Source organism: Canis lupus, chromosome 27, assembly GCF_048164855.1.
Source record: "Canis lupus baileyi chromosome 27, mCanLup2.hap1, whole genome shotgun sequence".
NCBI lineage: Eukaryota > Metazoa > Chordata > Mammalia > Carnivora > Canidae > Canis > Canis lupus.
Genome location: NC_132864.1, coordinates 43614584 through 43638838, shown reverse-complemented (window position 1 = coordinate 43638838; position 24255 = coordinate 43614584). Strand labels below are relative to the sequence as shown.

Here is a 24255-nt window from a genome sequence, read left to right as displayed (position 1 = left end):
TATTCCATGTATGAGTGAAATCATATTATTATTGTCTTTCTCTGATTGACTTATTTCACTTATTTTCCCAGTTCCCTCCACCTCAAAGAAAATGGTGGGTATTCATCTTTTCTGATGGCTAAATAATATTTCACTGTATATATAGACCACATCTTCTCTATCCATTCATCTGTCGAAGAACATCATGGCTCCTTCCACAGTTTGGCTATTGTGGACATTGCTGCTGTGAACACTGGGGTGCAGGTGTCCTGGCATTTCACTACATCAGTATATTTGGGGTAAATACCCAGTAGTAGTGCAATTACTGGGTTGTAGGGTAGATCTATTTTTAACTTCTTGAGGAACCTCCACACTGTTTTCCAGAGTGGCTGTACCAGTTCACATTCCCACCAACAGTGCAAGAGGGTTCCCTTTTCTCCATATCCTCACCAACATTTGTTGTTTCCTATCTTGTTAATTTTCACTGTTCTCCAGCCAGCAGTACCTTGATCCCAAAGCCAGACAAATACCCCACCAAAAAGGAGAATTATAGACCAATATCCCTGAAGAACATGGATGCAAAAATTCTCAAGATACTAGCCAATAGGATCCAACAGTACTTTAAGAGGATTATTCACCATGACCAAGTGGGGTTTATCCCCAGGATGCAAGGCTGCTTCAACACTCGTAAAGGAATCAATATGATAGATCATATCAACAAGAGAAAAAGCAAGAACCATATGATCCTCTCTATAGATGCAGAGAAAGCATTTGACAAAATACAGCATCCATTCCTGATCAAAACTCTTCAGAGTGTAGGGATAGAGGGAACATTCCTCAACATCTTAAAAGCCATCTACGAAAAGCCCACAGCAAATATCATTCTCAATGGGGAAACACTGGGAGCCATTCCCCTAAGATCAGGAACAAGACAGGGATGTCCACTCTCACCACTGCTATTCAACATAGTACTGGAAGTCCTAGCCTCAGCAATCAGGCAACAAAAAGAAATAAAAGGCATTCCAATTGGCAAAGAAGAAGTCAAACTCTCCCTCTTCACAGATGACATGATACTATACGTAGAAAACCCAAAAGCCTCCACCCCAAGATTGCTAGAACTCACACAGCAATTTGGCAGTGTGGCAGGATACACAATCAATGCCCAGAAGTCAGTGGCATTTCTAGACACTAACAATGAGACTGAAGAAAGAGAAATTAAGGAGCCAATCCCATTTACAATTGCACCCAAAAGCATAAGATACCTAGGAATAAACCTAACCAAAGAGGTAAAGGATCTGTACTCTAAAAACTACAGAACACTTCTGAAAGAAATTGAGGAAGACATAAAGAGATGACTATCTCTTTTTTGAAGGTCTCACTGAGTGCTTCCTTTTTTTTAAAATTTTTAATTAATTAATTAATTTTTTTCTGTAACCCAGTGAGTATCTTTATGATCGCTAACTTAAATTCTTTATCAGGCATATTGTTTATCTCTCTTTCATTTAAGGGCTTTTTCCTTGTTCTTTCTTTTAAAGCCTATTATTATGCCTCCCCATTTTGTTTGACTTTCTTTTTGTGTTTCCATGGATTGGGCAAAATGACTTCTTGTCTAAAGTTGAACAAATGGTCTTGTCTACAGTGTTCCCTGTGTAGATTGTGTATGCTTGGTGAATTTTGCTGGTTGGTTGGAGCTATAGTTGTAAATGAAAGTTATCCTCTTAAACTATGGCTTTTTACAAAAATAATAAATGGAGGGGTGCCTGGGTGTCTTAGTAAGTTAAGCGTCTGCCTTTGGCTTAGACCATGATCCCAGAGTCCTGGAATTGAGCCCCGCTTTGGGTTCCCTGCTCAATAGGTAGTCTGCTTCTCCCCCTGCCTCTCCCCGTGCTTGTACTCTCTCTCTCTCTCTTTCTCTGAAATAAATAAAATATTTTTAATAAAGAAAAGGGAGAAATCCCTGGGTGGCTCAGTGATTTGGTGCCTGCCTTCAGCCCAGAGTGGGATCCTGGAGTCCAGGATCAAGGCACACATTGGGCTCCCTGCATGGAGCCTGCTTTTCCTTCTTCCTGTGTCTCTGCCTCTCTCTCTCATGAATAAATAAATAAAATCTTTATTTTTTTAAATAAAATATTTAAATAAAAAAAGAAAATGGAAAAATAATAATAAAAGAAAAATATAATAATAAATGAAAAAGAAAAATGAGAAAAAGAAAAAAACAAGAAATAAAAACAAAATAAGACAATTTTTAAAAAGTAAAAATAATAATAATGATATTAACGATAATGATGATAATATTAATAATAATATATTTTTAAACAAGCAAACACAAAGCCACAGCTTGTTTCTTCTGTTTAGCATCCCAAGGTGACTGGTGTGGGTTTGTCGACCCTGGCTCCCTGAAGTTGCCAGCTCACTGTTGAGCTGGACCCTGCTCCAGTCTGAGCTTTAATGGTTGGGGGGGAGGGAGAGAATGTTCCCTCAGGTCCCTGGCACTATTAAAGTGATGCTTTTCTTTCTGTGCCCTAGTGTGACTGGGGCTGGTGTGTGTTTGCAGAACCCAGGCTGGCTGAGGTTGCAAGCTTTTGACTTTTCAGTGACAGTGTTGAGACCCACTAACTATGGCACCTGAGCCTGTCCCTTATGGCTTTCAGACCTCTTCCAGTCTGAACTTTTAAGGTGGACAGGGAAAGAGCATTTCCAGAGTTCCACGGCCCTTGTAAGCCCTGGCTTCTTTTTCTGTGCTCCAGTGTGACCAGCACTGTTGTGGGCCTATGGACGCTGGGTTCTCTGACGTCACAAGCTCACTGTGATAGCTGGACCCACCTGTGACGGTATTTGGACCCTGCTCTGGTCTAGGCCTGTAAGGTGTGGTGGGAATGCGAACTGTGTCATTCTCCAGGCTCTCTGACCTGGGATCATCTGGTGGCTCCTCTGGTGCTCTGAGGAGTTCTAGTGTTGTCCCTTCTATGTGCCAGTTGCTCTTTTAAACTTTCTGTGCCCAAGGACAGAGGGTTCTATTCCAGGCCCCTCATCAGGGAGCCTCCTCCCTGCCATTCACAACACAGGGGGTGGGATTCCCTCCCTTACCGTGTCTCCATCTCTCTTGCTGTTCACTCTTTCTGGATGTTCAGTAGCTATCCAGTCAGCCCTCCATTCTCCTTCAGGAGCAACTGTTTTATTAATGGGTGTAATTTGGGGTGTTCCTTGGAGAAGTTGTGTTCAGGGTCTTCCTATGTCACCATCTTGAACTGAAAACCCAGGAGCAAACTTTTGGGATGAATTAAGTATACCTTTGCTAAATGGAATGAGTATTGCATTTCCTAAATGGGAAAATTAAGTGAATCTGTAGGGTCCTTGAACTTAGACATGAACTTCTGTTCTTGGAAAACATTTTTATACTTCAGTAATAGCCTGGCTTTTGCAAAGTAGTTAACATCCAAGGGTCATTTGAAGGTTTTCATTGAAAATCATCTGGAGATAAGTTGTATATCATAATTGCTTTTGCTCTACCAAAGGAAGTTATAGCTTTATCCATCAGTAACATTTGACTGAGGCTGATCATAAATTCCTACATATCTGCAATACCAAAACTTGGAGAATAGCCATAAATTTCCTTAAGTTTCTAGAGCAATCCAGTTTTCTATGATGAGAATTGCTTTTAACACTGAAAATGATAGAATTAAGACACCGCATACTTATTCATTTAACTTCTGGCAAAATACATCCATGACCATCTTCGAATAACAACACTAACATGAACCATATGAATATCATAAACCAGGTGTTTTGTAATTTCTATTATTCTAGAACTACATTGCACTGTGAATGTGACATCAGGGTGCTATCTCTTAAAATTATCTGGAATAATCTTTATCTGTGTTTATGACACCGACTGAATAAACATTTAGATTACTTTATTTCAATATTTTAATCTGCCCTTATATTCAATGTCTTCTAATGATATATAATATTTATATGACTCAAAAAAACCAGTGATATAGTTAATTTAATCTAGCTTCATTGCCTATTCCCTCAACACATTCTGTCTCTCTCATATGTAACACTTTTTTAGTGTTATATTTTATCATTTTATTTATATTCACTCATATATATATTTCCTTTTATTTATATGTTTATATGCTCTTCTTTCTTAAAAGTAATACTATATGCACTTTTCTCCAAGTTTTTTCACTTAATATAACTGAAGATACCTCTACAGTAATAGGTAAAGATATTCAACATTCATTTTTTTTTTCATTTCAATTCTTATCCACTTGAGGATATATCAGCATTTACTCAACCAAACTGCTATTGATGTATATGTAGGTGATTACTTATCTTTTACTGTTAAAATGCAAAAAAAAAAAAAAATCCTTGAAATAGACGTTCTGGGTCAAAAATAAATGCTAATATGATTTTCTTCAATTTTATTTATTTTATTTTTTATTGGAGTTAAATTTGCCAACATATAGCATAACACCCAGTGCTCATCCTGCCAAGAATTTTTTTTTTTTCTGAGATTCAGAGAAAGGCAGAGACATAGGCAGAGGGAGAAGCAGGCTCCCTGTGGGGAGCCTGATGCGGGACTTGATCCCAGGACCCAGGGATCACACCCTGAGCTGAAGGCAGACGCTCAACCACTGAGCCACCAGGGTGTCCCTTCTTCAATTTTTATTGTAGTAAAATACACATACATGCAGTTTACCATCTTAACCATTTATAAGCATACACTTTAGTGATATTAAATACATTCATAAAGTTATTACTAGAGCTTTATTCATTTTATCAAACTGAAATTCTATGCCCAGGAAGCAATAATTCCCTATTCTCCTCTTTCCTACAACTGCTGGAATACAAGATTCTAACTACTGTCTCTGTGACTAACTACCTTATATAATTAATATCATGAAATGTTTGTCTTTTTTACGACTAGCTTATTTCATTTATCATGTTACCCTCAAGATATACCATATGTCAGCCTTTCATTATCAATTTATTTGTGTCTTGGAATCTAACGTGAGTGTCTTATAGATAGCATATAGTCAGATCATGTTTTTTTTTAATCCATTTTTTAAAGATTTTATTTATTTATTCATGAGACACACACACACACAGAGAGAGAGAGAGAGAGAGAGAGAGAGAGAGATTGAGAGCCAGAGACACAGGCAGAGGGAGAAGCAGGCGCCATGCAGGGAGCCCGACGTGGGACTCAATCCCAGGTCTCCAGGATCACATCCTGGAGTGAAGGTGGTGCTAAACTGCTGAGCCACCCGGGCTGCCCAATCCATTTGTTTTTGAGTGGAGAGTGTAATTAATTTACATTTAAAGTAATTTCTGATAAGAAGGGACTTCGGTCATGTTGCTACTTGTTTTCCACATATGTTACAGCTTTCTCATCCCTCATTGCCTTCGGTACTATCTTCTGTTGTGTTTAGTTGTGGGTTTTTTTGTAGTGTTCAAATTCCTTTCTTATTTCATTTTGTGTATATTCTATACTCGTTTTCTTCATCGTGGGAATTATATTGAAATCCTAAGGTCATAACATTCTAACTAAACTCTCACAGTTTAACTTTAATAACACACAAAACTCCGTGCTTCCCCAGCTTGTCCTCACCCTTTTTAGGTTGTTTGTGTAACAAAGTCACATATTTGCCCATGGAGTGCCTGAAAACATAAACCAGTAATTTGTAAAGATCTCTTAGTCTCTTCAGTTATGCAGAAACCACAAAGTAGAGTTAAAGACCATTGTTACTATAATACTATCTTTTACAATTGCCCATATACTTATATTTTCTGAAAACTTTATTTCTCCCTACTATTCAAGTTATTGCCAGGTGTCCTCACACTGTAACCCACAGGACTCCAGGGATATTTCTTGTAGAGATGGTCTAGTGATGACGAACTCCCTCAGCTTTCACCTGGGAATGTCTTAAATTCTCTGTCAGTTGAGAGGGACAGTTTTGCTAGTTATAGAATTCTTTTCTAACATTTTATTTTCTTTTAGCGCTTTGATTATCATGAGCCACTGTCCACTGGCCTCCAATGTTTCTGATAGCAAAAAGGCTGATAAAGTTATTGAGCACCCTTTGCATATGATGAGTCACTTCTCTCTAGCTGCTTTCAAGATTCTCTCCTTGTCTTTGTCTTTTGAGCTAAATGATGAAGTGTCTTGGTGTGAGTCTCTCTTAATTCATCTTACATTAATTTTAATGAGCTTTTTGGATCTATATCTATATCTGATATCAAACTTTGGTAGTTTTCAGACATTATTTTTTCAAACATTTTCTCTACCCCTTTCTCTCTTTTCTCCTTTTGAAACTCCCACAATGCAAATGTTGGTCTTACTAGTACCCTGCAGGTCAATCAGGCACTGTTACTTTTTGTTAATCTTTTTTTTTTTTTCCCCTTACTCAGACTCAATAATTTCCATTACCCTATCTTCAAGTTTATTGTTTCTTTCTTCTACCTACTTAAATCTGTCTTTAAACTTCTCTAGTAATCTTTTCATTTCAGTATTGGCCTTTTCAGCTCCAGAATTTCTTATAGTTTCTCTTTAGGTTTTCTATCTTTATTGTTATTTCCATTTTCCATTTCATACATTAGTTTCTTGACTTTCTCTGCACTTATTTTTAGTTCTTTGAGCATCTTTAATACAGTTGTTTTAGCATCTTCTTCTAGTATGTCATCAACCAGGTTTTTTTTCCAGGGGCAATATCTGTTGATTTGGTTTATTTCCTTTGAATGGGCCATACCTTTCTGTTTTTTTGTACACTCTGTTGTTGTTGTTAAAACTGGACATTTGAATCTAATAAAATATGGTAACTCTAAAAATCAGATTTTTTCACTTTTCCAGGGTTTACTGATTTTTGTTTCTATTTTTGTTGACTGAATTTTTTTTTAATGTTGTAGTCTATTTCTGTGCTAAGGACTAGTCTGAAATGTAAACTTAAGGTCTTCTCAAGTAATTTCTGAGCCTATTCCTTCCCCTGGGTATGTATGTCTCCCCCCCGCCCCGAGCCCCATATAGGATGTCTTGTCTTTAATGCCTGGCTTCTAAAGGGAAAACAAAGAGAAAAATGACCAGGGTGAAAAATATGCTGACCCTTCAGGTCTCTTGGAAATTACTGCAGCCAAAGTGGAGGGGCTTACACCAATGGAGGTGGTGTGTCACAAGAATAGTTGCCTACACCTCTGTTAACAGAATCAACAATCTCCAGTGAGAGCACAGATCTCTGATATTTGAGGACATTGTCCTTTTTGCCCATCCTTGCTCCCAACAGCTGTGTATAAGTTTCTCCAGGAATGAATGCTCAGCTGCCTGCCAAGTGGCAGAGGGATGGGGGATGGGTGGCCACTACTGTGCTTGATAGAAATTAATCATATTTTACTGCCCAAACACTACTCTGGAAGTTGGAAGATTTCAATGGACTCAAGAATTCTGAAATAGTTACATCAGACAGATTTTTGCTAATTGTTGTCTACATGAAGAGAGAGATTCCTGAGGCTTCCTACTTTGCCTTCTTCTTAGAATCTCCTGATACATCATTTTCATAGACTATGCTAAATTACCATGATAGGTTTCATAGCACTCTTTTAAAAATACCAGAAATGTCTGAAAGTGCATATTTTCTCACAGGCTTACCAATAGAGTATGGTGTCCACTTTGGACCATTGCTAATCTAATAAATACAAAATGGAATCAGAGGGCACCTTGGCGGCTCAGCGATTTAGTGCCGCCTTCAGCCCAGGCTGATCCTGGAGACCTGGGATCAAGTCCCACATCAGGCTCCCTTCATGGAACTTGCTTCTCCCTCAGCCTGTGTCTCTGCCTCTCTCTCTCTCTCTCTCTCTCTCTGTTCTCTCATTGATAAATAAATAAAATAAAATAATAAAATAAAATAAAATGGAATCGCAGTGTGGCTTTAATTTGAATTTTTCCTCTGTGTATAAAGGTGAGCATCTTGTAAATGGTCAAGAGTCGTTTCTTTCTCTTTTTATGAACTCTTCATTATCTAGCCCATTCTTTTTAATGTGTTGCTGATCTTTTTCTTTTCTAATTTGTAAATCTACATATGTTAGGGATATGAACATTTTGTGTCTGTTGTTAATTGCAAATATTTCCCCTAGCTTGTCACTTGTGGTTTTACTTTGTTTATTGTGTCTTGCCAAGCCATTTTGTAATGTCATCAAATTTATCTCTCTATTCCCTGATTGCTTCTTGATTTTGAGCCATAGTTAGGAGAGATATGCCCACTCTCACATTATAGTAGAATTCATCTGTGTTTTCATCTATTGCTATCACTTGTATTGTTTCATTGTTTATTATATATGAATATCCTCTCCATTTGGGGTTTACTCTAGTATAAAAAATGGATGCAATTTGATCACTTTCTGTATGGCTGTTCTATTTGATAAATGCTAGTATTCAAGAATCCATTTTCCCCTACTGTTTTGAGATGACTACTTTATCATATGCTAAATTGCCATGTGCAATTTTGACTATTTCTGTATTTTCAAGTCTAGTTTACTGGCAAACTTTTTTTTTTTTTTTTTCTCCTCACATAATGCCCCGGGAGAGTTTCTCTTCTTGTCTCAATGTTGAAGCAGAGGAAGAATAGAAATTAATCCCTTTTTGGCTATATCTAGCTCCAAGAATCTGGATTTGAATGCAAGTCCTGTCATATTGTCTTTTTGATTTGGACAAATTAGTTAACATCTTGAAATTGCTAAGTCCGTCTCTGTAAAATGGGAATTATTTACAAACTTCTTGATGATTATTAACATAAAGCATTTAGTATACAGTAGGCTTTAATTATTGTAAGCAATAGTTATTTTATTCTTATGGTTATTTTTGTGCCAAATGCATACATATACTTTATAGTTATACTATTTGACTTCTACTTATTCATCAATTTGAGAAAAAGAATATCACATAATACAAAAGAAGATAATGCAACTGAAGAATATTTCTGCAGGAAGAAATGTATTTCAAATCACTAAAATGCCTGTACTTAAGAAATATTCTCTCTAGGCATTAAGAGTATCATCAGTATATTTTTATTTAATATAATTGATATAATTAGCTGGATTCTTGCCTTAAGAAAAATATTTGCCCAGCTGGAACAGAATATGTTCATTTTAATTTTCAAGCAGCTTAATATTTGGTACAAATTACTAGTCTTTGTTTATTACAAGATACAGTGAAAGACCATGCAGGCTATAATTAAGATTTATGCACCATTAAAACACAATTTTATACTTCAAAATTTGCTCTCCCTACACTTAATATCTCTTTTCATGTGGTGAAGTTTCAAATTAATTAAAGAACTCTCCTAATAAAAGATATTTGGAGAATCATCCAAATAAGAAATATTTTCCGTCTTCTTTCTCATAAGCTAATTAATTGTATACCACATTTGTGTCTCCTTTCCCTAGACTGCATAATTTTGAAAGTTAATTTACTAATGAAATTGTGATTTTGTTCTTCAGTTAATGAAGGGAAATAGATATAGCACACACACATATTACTCATTGTTCTCAATTATGTGCTGAAATCTCAATGTCTTTCAGGGACTCCTGAGGATTACCCGCGATTTTTCCAAATGCATCCTAGGACTGCAGAACTTAGTCTCCTGGAGCCAGTAAACAGAGACTTTCACCAGAAATTTGATTTGGTTATTAAGGTAAATTAAACTCATTTCTTATTTCTTTGTGTTTGTAAAGTACTGATCAAAGAAACTTGTAGTGGCTATTATAGGCACTTTTATGTTATAAAAATTAAAATTAATCTGCAATTAGCCAGTTTTTTGTTTAAAAAAGTGAAGTGCAACTGTTTTACTAAGTTATGTTACTTTCTTTAATATACCTGTTTATATTATGATGTGATTCAAATACTGAGTATTTTTATATGTAATAAATGCTTGGGTCAGATGTATATAATGCTACATAATGTAACTTTGCTACATCTTCTACCATTTAATTTTTTTCTTGCTAAAAGGAATCAATTCTTGACCACAAAGGTTGAAGTCATGAATATATTTTAAATGTGTATGAATTTATACATGTTTTTATTTTAATATCATATTATTTTTAAAATATTGTATTTCTAACATAAAAAGAAAAGATCCTGCCTGTTCAAAAATTATTTTAATATATGTCTCATTATTTTCTTTATTTTGAAAAATGATCCTAGACTGGAGAAATTCTGAAAGCTAGGGGAATGCATTTGGCATTACAATTGCAGTTAAATAATACCTACTGCATTGTAATAAAATCACTTAAGAGGTATTGTGGAAACCAGGATGATCTGTCAATCAATTCTGATAGACTTTGCTGGGCAGGGAAGATTTAAGCTGGACAGTGAAGGAATAATGGCAATTTTTGGAGTAGAGATGAGGGTTAGAGAAGCTCACTCTAAATAATAGAACGGAACCAAACCAAGACATCGAGTGGGTCTGGTCTGTATGATATGACTTTCTCATAGCTGTACATACAGAACAATAGCTATAGAAATGCAGCCCTAGGGTATATTTTTAATTAAAAAGTGCCAATATAAGAGGAAGTAAGATGAGGAAGCTTACTGAGCTTGTATAAGTTAAGTACATTTTTCATTGAATTAGAGCCATACCCTTCATAAAGCTCATCAATACGAATGTGGAAAGTAAAGCTCAACTAGGGTAAGGGCCTGGCTCGGAGTTACCCCACTGATGAGCAACAGAACTGAGACTGAAACTTAGGTTTATCTAAGCAAGGGCCATAACTCTTTTCACTTCACCAAGATGCAGTTGCTTGGAAATGGTCATCTGGTTTAACAGTCGGTACAACTGCAAACAATACTATGCGACATGCATTTAATTTTAGCTGGAATTAGGACATCTTTTGTGAGCACCGATCACACTACACATTACCGGGTCATGAGATTATTGGGTCATCCTCTGTCTTTGAAGAACTTGTAGTCTATGAGGGTAGAGAGTCCCACAGGCTGATAAATCAAATATGTCCTGTCAGTTTCTAATAGGAGACAGGTGAAAAGTAATTAATCGGGACATGGAAATTAATCTGGGGACTCAGGGAAGATGTTGTGGAGATTACCTCAAGCTAGAAGCTGGTGTATCAGAAGGGTTTGGCCAATGGAAAAAGTGGAAAGTATGTTCGAACATCAGGAAGAGCAGAGTGAAAGCCTGGAGGCACACGCAATTAATGGAGAAACGAGGGATAGGGCCAGACCAGGAGGAAGGCCTTAGGTGAGGTGGCTTTTCCCCTTGGATCTTACTCAGTAGGGGTTTGGGAGTCATTCAACTAAGACAGACCCCTTTTACCATTGGTATAAAAGGGCCATGCATGAGATTTATCTCCTTGCACGGACTATCTCAATTATCACGGAACTATATAAAACTCGCAAATATATATCCATTGTCTGCTGTTGATCTACACGCAGCCCTGCGGTGCGGCTCTCTGTGGGAGTTAGGAAAGCTGACAAAGCACGGTCACCAAACTGCCTCATTTCACACCTGAAATCAATTATTTTCCTTTATTTTCAAAGTTAGTTGTCCAGGTGTACCTGGGTACAGTGAAGCTCAGCCCATCAATTACAGCAACAGAAATCAATTGGAACAGGCCATAGATAATTTTTTATGTTTTAATAACACTTTATATTATTAATGGAAGTTTTTACAGACATTGTTAGATTCAAATTACTGTGTTTTGTGTGCAGTCAAGAGGATAATAAGCAAAGGTATCAATCTATAGGAATAATTATGTGCTACCTGCTTGAATAATAGCTGAATATTGAGGCTTTGTATAGGGATCCGTTGACATGCTACAATCTGTAGCATGTCTGTAGCAGTTTTCCGTAGTAAGTCTTTCAACTTCTTCCTTTTTTTTTTAATTTTAATAACGCTTGATTTTTCATTGGCCATAAAAGTTTTTATTGGATTTGATCCCAATTTCTGTTTCGGGAGCTAAGGAAAAATAAAATAAAGTGAAGTGTTTTCTCCTGGACTTTGAAAGTTCTGCTTTAAAAAGCTATATGCACATTTAACATCTGCTAGGTGTCATGGTTAAGAGATTTATCATCTTTATTTCATCTATTTCAGCCAGGGATCTATTCAGTATACTGACAAAATGTAAAGGGGAAATTAGGAAAACAAAATGGAGCAGTCCACTAATATTAGAATATTAAAGGATCGAAATGAGTCCAATTAAAAGGGGAAAGGATGTCCCACTTCAAAACACTGTCCCAAATTTACCTTTTTTATTTTCTTTCTTTCTTTCTTTCTTTCTTTCTTTCTTTCTTTCTTTCTTTCTTTTTTTCTTTCTTTCTTTCTTTATTTTTACTGTCCGAAATTTTAAATGATTGTAATCACTTAAGAATTTTTAAAATGGGACATAAATTTTAATTTATTTAAAATTCTTTTGAATAAGAATCATATGTTTGGTTAGCCCAGGATGGTTCCTATCCATGCCTGTTGTCTTTGTATAATTATTCGAACTATCTCTTTCGCTCTCAAAACTGTCCCCATTTGGATGGAAAGTCTTGTGATCACCACAGTTACAAAGCAAAAAGCAACGAAGAGATAGAAATATGAAAGCCTATTTTCTTTTTTTATTATTTTATTTTATTTTATTTTATTTTATTTATTTTTTTTTTCCTATTTTATTTTCTGAGTGATGATGAATTAGTGCATGCATGGAGTATCTACAACCAAGCCCAGAAAAGTCTTATTTTAAGTGCATTATTTTAAAAAAATATTATTAGTTGGCATATTTATGCTCTGGGCACCTAATACAAACGTCCAATGGTTAAATTATTAGTAGTTCACCATCTCACAGTTGCTGAAGCACAATTGTGTTTTTATCAACATCCCGTGGATTAACAACTAAAGCAAGGCTCAGGGACACGCTGGTGTCACGGTCTCCCTGGTTTTTATCTGGTTACCACCGGCCTGCGGACACCGTCTTGCAGGCCAAGCTGTGAGTCCTTGTCCCTCCACACCGCAGGCCTGGTCACCTGAGCCCTCCTCAGCCTCCCTGCACACTTCCTGCCAGGCCATCTGGAAGCACCTGCCCTGCTCTCAATCTGCCGTCTTCTCTCGTGCCTCCAGCCTCCTGAATCACCCCTTCTTTTCTCCCTGGACAGTCTAGTTCACATCGATGCATCGGCGATGAGCATGCATGCTTCACTGATGCTTCAGATGCTAAGACACTTGCTCTGGAAGCTTCTCCCTGCACCCTGCTTGTCCCCGTGGTGGCTCTGATGGCTCTGCATTCAATTTTTCTATTTATTTTCTCCTGACCTTTACCGTAGGGCAGATGGCAATATCCCTCTTTACGCTGTGGCCCAAGCCGCCCCCCCCTCCGTGTATAGGACAGAGAGATAGCTGTTGTGAAGCTTTTCTCCCTGGCATGATCGGACTTCTAAAGCACCTGGGTGTGTGCACCTACATCCTTGCTGTTTATAAAACACACACTTCTGAAAGTTCAGGCATCTGATACAACCTCATCTTGGGTGTCTGTCCAGAATAAGGATGCAATAAACTTCTCAAGTCAATTCAGCTCCTGGGGGAAAAAAAAAAAAAAGGGTCAGACCTATGTGAAGGCAGAGTTTAAAGCTGCATATGACTATATTTGAAAAACAAAAACTCCCTCTAAAATAATAATAATAATAATAAATAATAATAATAATAATAGATATTTTGATACAGATCCTGAGCCACGGTGTTGACAGTGGTGAGCTTAATTACAGGTGCTGTTGTGATGGTTTTCCTGGCAAAGGTGCTTTGCTCTGGCCTTTTGACAGGACGGGAAATGCTCAGGGGGTGAGAGACCAGCTACTCTACACGCCGATTTCTGATGCCAAGATGCTGGAGAGTGCTGGGCCTCTGTGTGGACGATGATGTCAATTATATTCTACTTCACGGGGACTCGGGGGAAAACTCAGAGGCATATGGCATTTGCTAGTTTTCAGTTGGCCAAGTCCTTTCCGAGTGCTTACGGGCTGCCTGACACCTCGCCTGGTGTCCAAGGGACAGGAAGGCATGCACGCCTGCCTCGGGGACATCGCCAGAGGACCCTTCAAGACTTACTTCCCTCCGGATGTCCACATCCATATTTCCACCTACCGGCTGGGTAACATCCTCGCATCATGCAGTTGGGTCACGTCACAGATGCAGCAAACTACACCTTTGCAGGCCCAAAGCCTTCTGCTCCTGCTGTCCCCTCAGCATCGACAGTCATCTGAAAGTAGAGACTCTGTTGGACAGAAGAATTAGAGGAAGGTTTATACTCTCTGACACACACACACACACTCACACACACACAGAGGAAAACCCTAACAAAATTCATTAGAGTATATTGTAATTAGTTTTGTGAATGTAAAATTAAAGCACCTATATTTAACATTAGAATCAGTGACTTGAAGATTGAATGTTGAATCAAATTCTCAGGATTTTACAGATTTTGTTTCCTGCTATTCAAAATTGAAAATAAAGCTCTCAATCATAAAAAAAAAAAGAAAGAAAAAAAAAAAAAAAAGGCTGGGGACATCTAGCTCTAGGGATGCCGGTCCCAGGGCACCTGCTGCCGTGCATCCCCGTGCATCCCTGTCAGGTCCCCTCCACGTAGCCTCTGCACGTCTCCTGGGGCCCTTGCCTGTGGCCATCCTCAGGGTCCCCTGTCTCAGGTCACCCTCTCACACAGATGGACTTTCCAACCTCAGCCACGTCCCCTCGCATCTTCCCCACCTCCCCATGTTGCCAACAGGGTGTCCCTAAAGCAAGAGTGGGCGTTGCCTTCAGGACACTGGACCATGTGCCCAGCACCTGAATGCCCCACGGAGGACTCCGGGGGCCTGACAGATCACAGGTGCTGGGAGCGGACAGACAGATGGAGCTGCACATCATAGGCCATCAGTCATCACATCTCAGCTTACTACAAAGGGTGGCACCTTCCGCAAAAATGAAAAAGAACTACAAAAATGAGTTGAGTCCCTGCAGGAGACCCTCAAGTGCAGGTTGCCATCCTTTTGGCCTCCCTATGGGTATCGTCAGGCTACCCGAAAAGAGAGACATAAAGAGGAAGGAAGAAAAAAAAAAAAAAAAGTAAGGAAGAAAGGCATGCATACTCCCTTTAGGAAAGACTGAGCAGGAGCCTCCAGGGAGCCAGGTTTAGGATGGAAAAGCCCAGAGCTGTCAATTCCCTCTGCAGGTGGCAAGACAGGTGCCACAGTCGGAAATACTCTCTCCCTGTCCCAGTGGATTCCTGCTTGGAGAGTGAGGCCCAGCTGAGCCCCACGTCTCATTCAGCGGGTCGCTGGAGAAGGCACCCGACTTGCCCCAGCAGCAGAATCTCTAGGTCAAGGAGTTCCATCCCATTAAGACCGAAAAGCTTAAAAAAAAAAAAAAAAAAAAAGACCGAAAAGCTTTTTACATTTTAGAGAAATTATCCCACAGAAATTTCAGGCGTTAGTCTTTAGTAATAATGAAACAGCAACCTCTCCGTGGATTTCGTAATGAAAAACACACCGTCAGAAATCCACCAACACGATTTGATACATGCTCATCCTCTACATTCCTTTCTTTTGGAAAAAAAAAAAAAAAGCAGATTAACACACACAAAAAAAAGCATTATTTTTTGTTGTTTCGTCCAAAGAACAATGTATTCCCATATATCCCCCCGGTCGCCCCGTTTCTAAAATTTCTAAGTACGAAGCTGAATGCGTTGACTAATAGGCCAGCGAGGGACATTAATAGGAGGGAAGAAGGTATCGGGTCCTCTTGTCTCAGGTCTCACCCCGACTGGTTGGCACCGAAACCGAGTGCAGCAGGTGAATATAGCAGCTCTCCGAATGTGCAGGCTGACCAAGGGCACACAGCGGTGATATTTTTCTTGGACTCCTTCCTCCTTTACACGGGGACCCGCAGGAGAAAAGCAATTTATCCAATCTCGTCACAGTGTCCTGATTTTGGCAAGCCCCCCTTGTCTGCAAAGGTCATTGTAGGAGTGGGACGGCAAATCCAACTCCTGGAAAATGTTCTAACGAAGCCACTGGCCGAGCAGTCCTTGCATACCTCACCTTGGCGCGCGCCAGCTACTGCCGGCCTCCTGCACAACCGTTCCCAACGCAGCTTCATAAGGGTCTGGGTTGTTGCAGGGAGGATTTAGATCCACTCTAAAAACTTGCAAGCTACATAGGTCGGCTCACTATGTGTTTTTTTTTTTTTTCTTTCTTTTTCAAGAATAAGCTGGTGCATAGGTGCAACACTAGAAACTTTCACGCTCCGTTTTCCAGGCTCTGAGAAGTAACCCACTCTGAGAGCAGTTGTTTTGGCTACTGATGATTTTTTTTGAAATTTAAATATTCCCAGACAGACTTTTCCAGTCCACCAATTCATGTAGGACTTTTTCCTTTATTTATTTATTTATTGCTTGATTGATTCTTTTTTTTTTTTTTACGTAGGGCACTTCATGGGGGTTTTGTCCTGGTTGGGAGGAAATTCATTGCGGATGGGATCAGAACTTTGCATGGGCTGGTCAGGGAGGCAGGCAGCAGGGCAAAGGAGGGCAGATAAAACCTTTAGAAGCATTTGGGGGAAAAGTGACCACTCCCTCACCATCGTAATTCTGTCGCTGGCTAGCCTCGCTGTTGAAAGCCAGGAATGTTGAAGATTCAATGCAATAAATTATAAACAGAACAGGCATAGTCTTCAAGTAAGGGTACGATATGCTTCACTTTATTAAAAATATCGCTTTGGTGGGAAGTGTGTCACTCTGATTTTGTTGTCATATTATGAACCCTTGTTGGGTCTGCGTTGTCTCTATTCTGTTTGGTGAAGACATTATTTGGTCAAACAGAAACTTCTTTATTTCCAACCAAGAACCTTCTTCTTCACTATTTTTAGGACATTACAGACAAATCAGTTGTATAGTATACAGACAAATTTTTGGTCTGTATCTATTTTATCTGACAAATTATGGTGTGTTTTTTTAAGTTCTTGAATATTTTTAGTAATGTTATAAGTGCACTTGCTGTCAAAATCTTTAAGCATTCTTTAATTTGTTAGAATATTAAAATTTAGGGATGCTCAAGTGGTTGAGCATCTGCCTTCAGCTCAGGTTGTGATCACAGGGTCCTGCGATCGAGTCCTGCATGGGGCTCCCCACAGGAAGCCTGGTTCTCCCTCTGCCTATGTCTGCCTCTCTGTGTCTCATGAATAAATAAAATCTTAAAAAAAAAAGAATATTAAAGTTTAAATAAGGAGCCTTTCTCTAGGTTTAAGGCACTGTAATTTTATAAGAAGAGCCAAGAAGCAATGGGATTGTGCTTATCTCTAATTATTAATTACTTGGTAATGTTAATATAATCTCTGACCCAGGGCACACCTGCTTGCCACAGCCATCTCTCCCTGAGGTATTTCAAAAGAAAAATGTATTTACATGGAAAGGAAATGCCGTCTATTGACAGTTTCTAGGGCTGTCCCTAGAAACTTGGGAGGGCTTCAGTGAACTGAGCAAGGGACGCCTGAGTGGCTCAGTGTTGAGCATCTGCCTTTGGCCCAGGGTGTGACCCCGGGGTCCCAGGATCGAGTCCCACATCGAGCTCCCTGCAGGGAGCCTGCTTCTCCCTCTGCCTGTGTCTATGCCTCTCCCTGTGTCTCTCATGAATAAATAAATTAAAAAAAAAAAAAAGTGAGCTGAGCAGGATCCCGCAGTGAAGTCCCTTGTACACATGAGGTCCCTCCACTTTCATTTCCAACTGCTCAGTCCGACTGACATTGAAAACTTTGCCTAAAGCTGAAAAACTAGCAATGACTCATATACGAGGCCAGAGCAGTGTCGGCCTCAGCTGTCCAACCTCGGCTGTATTTAGTGTCTCAGCTTCCTAGGAGCCTGAGTAAGAAAAGACAAAGTGCCAGACCTGACTGGTTCCCAGAGGGCCGCTTGGTAGATCAAGGCCACGGGATGCGCTTGTTTCCGAAAAGTCAGATCTCACTGACCCACGACACCCATTTGCCTTCCAGGGCCAGAGCTATGAGAGCCAACCCTGTAGTAACATCATTCCGAACCCGGCAAGGCGGGGAAACATTCACATAATAAGTAAGGAAGCAGACAGATAAATACGAGCCAGAAAGCCTGACATGAGCCCCCAGGGATGTGCCTTAACAGCGACCCCAGGTGACACGGAGGCGTCCCACAGGGAGGGCTTTAGAAACCACGGTCCTGGAGAAACAGGGATGGAAAAGCACAAAAGGCTGAGTCCACTTTGGAGGCTGCCTTTAATGAAATGATGTATCGGAAGAGGCAAGCGTCCGCAATGCTTAAATATACCTTATAAGGTTGGCTTTTTAGGTCACTCCCTAGATCCGACTGTATTGAATTGCATCATTTGTGCTCGAGTGGCCATACATTAGTATCTATTAGTATATAATTAGTATATATTAGTTCACTACCTTCCTATAACTGGTGGTCATAAACTAATTTACTAGTTCACCACGGTGCTGGCCTATGTGTGCATTTTGGGAGAAGCAACCTCATAGCGGTCTTTAGTGACCTTTTTATTGAAAAAAACATACAAACTGGTGAGTTGCCACAAACTGAAGCACTCAGATATACCAAAAGAAGGATATTAGGATCACCCCAGATGCCTCACCACCTTCTCCTGGCTGCTCCCCTCACACACCCAAGAACCTCCTCTGAGTGATTGTTATAATATAAATTACTTTTGTCTGTTTTAAGTTTTTTCTTTAGATTGTATTTACTAATTTATTTGAGAGAGATAGAGGGAGACTTCAAGCCAGGGGAGGAGCAGAGGGACAAGCAGACTTCCTGCTGAGCACACAGCCCAGTGTGGGGCTGAGGTCATGACCTGAGTCGAAATCAAGAGTCTGACACTCACCCGACTGAGCCACCCAGGCGCCTCTTAAATTGTTTTTATAATTGCGTTGAGGTATCATATTTTGTATCAGAATCATAATAGGGTTATGTACCTTTCCTCTTGTTTTTTTTTTTGTTTTGTTTTGTTTTGTTTTTGTTTCATTTTGATTTGTTCTGTTATACTGTGGCTAACCTAGAAGGTAGACCTTCCACAGCCATACGTTTTCCCCTGGTGAAAGAATTCAATAACAATGTGTTGTCAAGAATATGTTCGAACTTTCTTTTTTTCTATTTTTTTTCAAGGATTTTAGTTATTTATTTATGACAGACACAGAGAGAAAGGCAGAGACACAGGCAGAAGGAGAAGCAGGCTTCCTGACAGGACCTCAATGCGGGACTCTATCCCAGGACCCCAGGTTCACGCCCTGAGCCTAAGGCAGACCCTCAACCACTGAGCCACCCAGGCTTCCCAGTGTTCGTGTTTGGACTTTCATAAGCATTTGCTTTCTTTTCTTTTTGTTTTTTTTTAATATTTTATTTTATTTTTTTTTTAATTTTTATTTATTTATGATAGTCACAGAGAGAGAAGGAGAGAGAGGCAGAGACATAGGCAGAGGGAGAAGCAGGCTCCATGCACTGGGAGCCCAATGTGGGATTCGATCCCGGGTCTCCAGGATCACGCCCTGGGCCAAAGGCAGGCGCCAAACCGCTGCGCCACCCAGGGATCCCTAATATTTTATTTTTATTTATTCATGAGAGAGAGAGAGAATCAGAGACACAGGCAGAGGGAGAAGCAGGCTCCATGCAGGGAGCCCGACATGGGACTCGATCCCAGGTCTCCAGGATCATGCCCTGGGCTGAAGGCGGGGGCAAACCGCTGAGCCACCCAGGCGTCCCCAACATTTGCTTTCAAATAAAAGTCCAAGTCCTCTTTTGTTGAATCCCAAGGCAGGCGTGTTTAAAAGTTGTAAACTAGTAATATTGTTGATGCTAATAAATAAATTCATTGATTGAAAGCTTGAGTAAATATAGTTGAACCATCTAAACCAGTTAGGAAAAAAAAAAAAAAGTTAATGAATGTAATTTCTAATCAAAAAGAGAAAATGGAAGTATACATTTAGCCTTCCAGCAGAATCCTCAGAGTAAAGAGTCTCCTTTGGGTCTACTTGCAAGTCGCATTCAAAAGTGGAGATAAGGCGGTGGGGGGGTGGGGAAGGGTTGTGCGTGGAGCCTGGGTGGCCACAGGGGCTTTCTGGGTTTTTAGAGTCCGCCTCTGATGGGTGTGGAGAAGCAGCCTGTGCTCCTGGGAGAGGTGTGCTGGGGGAGGGGGGGGCTGGGGGGGGGCATCCTTGGTATGAAGGCCTGAATGCGTGGCGTCCAGGAGGCGCAGAGCATGCTGAGCGAGAACAGGGGCACGATGGAGGCCGGGGAGGAATGGACATCCTAGAAGGCTTTGGTGACAGAGGTGACCCCACCTGGCTGTTCCCTAGTGAAAGCACTGCTCCATTATAGGAGTGGGCCTCTGGCCCAGGGGGAAGCGGACAGAGAAGTGACAGTCCTCAGGTCACAGATGGTGGTAGTGGGGTCAGGGCGGTGACCGTGGGGGAGGTGACAAGTATTTCAATCCTGCTTCTAGTTTACAGTGTCCAGTCCATAAAGTGCACTCACGGGTTAGCAGTGAGGCCCAAGCCCTGCCCCAGCGGCTGGCAGCAGGAGCCGCCGAGCATCCTCAACAACCGTGCAGTGGGTCCCTGAGGGGGACGTGTTTCCCCATCCCCTCGCAGAGGTGAGGGGTGGGCCGAGGTGCCAGGGTGGGCAGGGGAGGTCCCGGGGGAGTCGTGACGTTACCCACATCTCTTAGGCAGGGACATGGGGTCGGGATCCTCCAGGACCTGAGTGCAAGGAGGAGGAGGAGGCAGCCAAGCCCTCCCTCCTGGGGGTGGGGGTGGGGGTGGGGTGGGGTGTGGGGGGCAGTAAAACCAGACCAAGAAAAAGTGAGGAACAGAGCTTTAGATGCTGAAGAGAGGCCTCAGGGTGAGGCCTGAAGATAAATCCTGCTTTCAGGAGCCGATGGTGTTGACAAGGATAGCTGTTGGAGGGCAGGGCAGAGTCTGGCCGGGGTGGCTTCGGGGCCACCTGCGAGGAGGGCCATCCACTAAGGGGCCCCGCGAATGGGACCAGTATGCTCTACAGGTGCACCGCAAGACTCCCGGGCGCCCAGGAGAAAATAACTTCTTCCTTCTTTCCAAGAATTTGTTTAAATGTCCCCATGATCTCCCCAATTTTCCCTTTCTCCCCCCAGATCATTCTATCTGCTTGAAAGGGTTCCTATCAGCGATGGTGGGATCCGTGAAGCCGCTCTCCCCTGGCCGGGCAGGAAGGGTTGTTCGGATTCTCCGTCCTCTGGTGCAGGGAGCTGTGGGGTTATCCACACTTGCTTGTTTTAATGCTGAAAACGGAGTAGTTTGTCTCTTTCAGTGTTTTGCCCTCGGAAGTGACTAAATGGTATATTTTTCTTCTGCTTTTGGCTTTCTCGGCTTTCAGTCGCATTACTGAAAGTGGGCCTCATGCCCAGAAATTCTCCAAACAAAACCTGGCTTTTAAATATAATGTTTAACAAGTTAAACATGAACTTGGAACTACTCTGTGGATAGAAATAAAGTTATTTTTATGGGATTAAATGAGTTTTTTAAAAACACCACCTCGTGTCGCTTGACCTGCTCCTTTGTGCTTCTCATCGCACTCACTACTGATTACAGGGGGACAGGATAAGTCAGATTTTTTGAGAATTCCTATTCATATTGGAGAGAAGAAGAGAGGTTCGGATGGCAGGTTTGATGCATGGTCTCCCCGCAGAGCACCAAGGGTAATAGTATTAATTTGTGTTAAGTGCCATATTTTAAGTGTAATTAATCTGGAGTATCGACGTTATTAATATTCTTTCCTGCCACTAATTTCTTCCATCCGTCTTACACTTGGATGTTCATTTGCATTCTCTGAATTAGAGAAACATGTGGTGGATTTCCCTGGGTAGCCTCTCCTAAATCAAGACACCTGAGGTTGGGTGCTTCTCTGGCTGTTTCTTACAGGTGATGTGGCCTTGAACTTGAAACTAATCCTTTTGCTTCTCCATCGGCACAAAAGTGTATGTTTTTGCATTTAGAGAGGGGTACCCAGAATAGGGTCGAGGTTAAGCATGTGGACGTTGGAGACAGACTCGTGGCGAACGCACCAGAAACACTGAAATTGGGCGAAGTCCATAGTAGCAACCCCAAAATACCAGCTGTATTAACAACGAACTCATGTGAGGGTCAAAGCAGATCTTTACACATTCTGTTTAAATAAAGATGGAATTGGACTGTTCCCCCTAGATCTAATTTGAGTTTTATTTCCTTTTCTTTGGGCCACTTTGTTTTCATCATGCAAATAATGCACGTTTTTCCCTGGCTTCACAGATGGCCATAAAAGTAACAAGCTCTGAGCTGAATGTAAAACATAAGCTTCTTTCCCTGTTATAAGATTTGGCTCTTTGTAAAAAAATAAATAAAAATAAAAATAAAAATAAAAATAAAAATAAAAATAAAAATATAAAAATAAATAAAAATAAAAATATAAATAAATAAATAAATAAAAAGAGAGTTAGCTCTTTGTTTCCCCCCCTTGCCACCCATGAATTGTGTGTCTGTGTGTGTTCACTGGGGGAAGGATGGGGCGAAGTATGGATTTTTGTGACTTTTCATGATGTCACCGGTATGCCCAGGATATGCCATGATGGCTTTTGGAATAATTAGCAAATAAAAAGAGAGAGAAAAGGTCCTATTCAGGATGACTTGCATGTATGAACTGCTTTCACCAGGTCACAGTTGCCAGGTGGGAACCCCATGCGGACCGGTTAGTTCCATGCGGTATAAAAGCAATATTTTCTGGTCATAGACTGTACCTCTCACCCCAATCAGCTGCGTGCAAGAAGCCTGCTGTGTGCGGAAGAGGGTCCCTGGCTCAGCACAAATTAATCACAGTCCCTGGATGCAGAAGGGAGCTACCCATGGTGCCAGGAGCACGTATGCTTATGTGCGAGAAGAATACAGAATTCCAGAAAAGGCTTCGTATTATCTCAGGATTGTTTTTAGTGTGGAGCGGGCCTCATAAACATTTTGTGCCTGGCAGATTAGATTGTTCCCAAAGAAAACTCAAATGCAAAAACAAAAAACAAAAACAAAAACCAAACAAACAAAAACAAAACTCAAATGCAAAAAAAACAAAAACAAAAACAAAAATCAAAAACAAACAAAAAACTCAAATGCAAAAAAAAAAAAAAAAACCCTTCAAATGCATAAAATAAATGGCCTGACATGATAAAGAGAATCTAATGCGTTCAGTAGTTATTAGAATATCAAAAAAAATGGTCAGCCCTGGTGGCTCAGCGGTTTAGTGCCACTTTCAGCCCGGGATGTGATCCTGGAGACCCGGATCGAGTCCTGCATCGGGATCCCCACATGGAGCTTGCTTCTCCCTCTGCCTGTGTCTCTGCCTCTCTCTCTCTCTCTGTGCCTCTCATGAATAAAAAATTAAAATCTTTAAAAAAAAGAATATTAAAAAACAAAAATAAAAAAATAGGTAGTTTTCAAAAATGCTTTAAATAACATAATTTTACAGTTATATTTATGGATGACCATAATTTCGGATTGGTGATTACCAGAAATGATATTTCGGAATATCTTTGACATGAATAATAACATGAAGTGAAAAAATATTGTGGTTTTTCTTGGTCCGAAGTTACCAGTACTGCCAAACATCACTGTGATTTGTTACTTACCCTCTTAGTTGGTGAAAATGCTAAATTACAATCAAAGGAAAGTGTGCAATTATCTTCTAGAAAGCCCAAGATTTTGCCTCTGGAATGAAAAATCAGAGATACCTCTCCAAACTACTCAAAAACTTTCATGGCCAAAATGTTACTATTTCAGCCAGGAAAGCACCCTGGTACTGAATATAAAATATTTAACTTGCACTTGAACTTGATTTCAAAATACAGCTAGTGGGAAAAACTTATCAATAAAAATTGACAGCAGGGAATTCGAATCTATTTCAATAGATAAGCATTCTATTGCATTGTGTCAAGGTTTCTCCTAACATTTGGAGGAAATTTTCTAGAAGTCAATTGTGATGAAATCTTCCCTTATGTGAAACTTTTGGGTTGCTGTAGAATAAGGTACATTTTCTTAATAAAACAGAAAGTCAAGTGTTGGTGTTTCCCAATTCCCAAAATGACTGTCTGGTCATGGAAAGAAAATGCATTGGAAATATAAATTGCCATCAATTTTTAAACTGAAGAGGAGGGGATCCCTGGGTGGCTCAGCGGTTTAGCTCCTGCCTTTGGCCCAGGGCGCGATCCTGGAGACCCGG

General features: G+C 40.4%; 1 protein-coding gene across 1 annotated transcript in view; it reads left to right on the top strand.

The window, feature by feature from the left end:
* PCDH15 (protocadherin related 15) overlaps positions 1-24255 on the top strand; it is an 876905-nt gene that overhangs the window by 508122 nt on the left and 344528 nt on the right. Inside the window, exon 10 of the mRNA XM_072803740.1 lies at positions 9550-9662. Coding sequence (XP_072659841.1) covers positions 9550-9662 — 113 coding nt within the window. The remainder of the gene's footprint in view (positions 1-9549; positions 9663-24255) is intronic.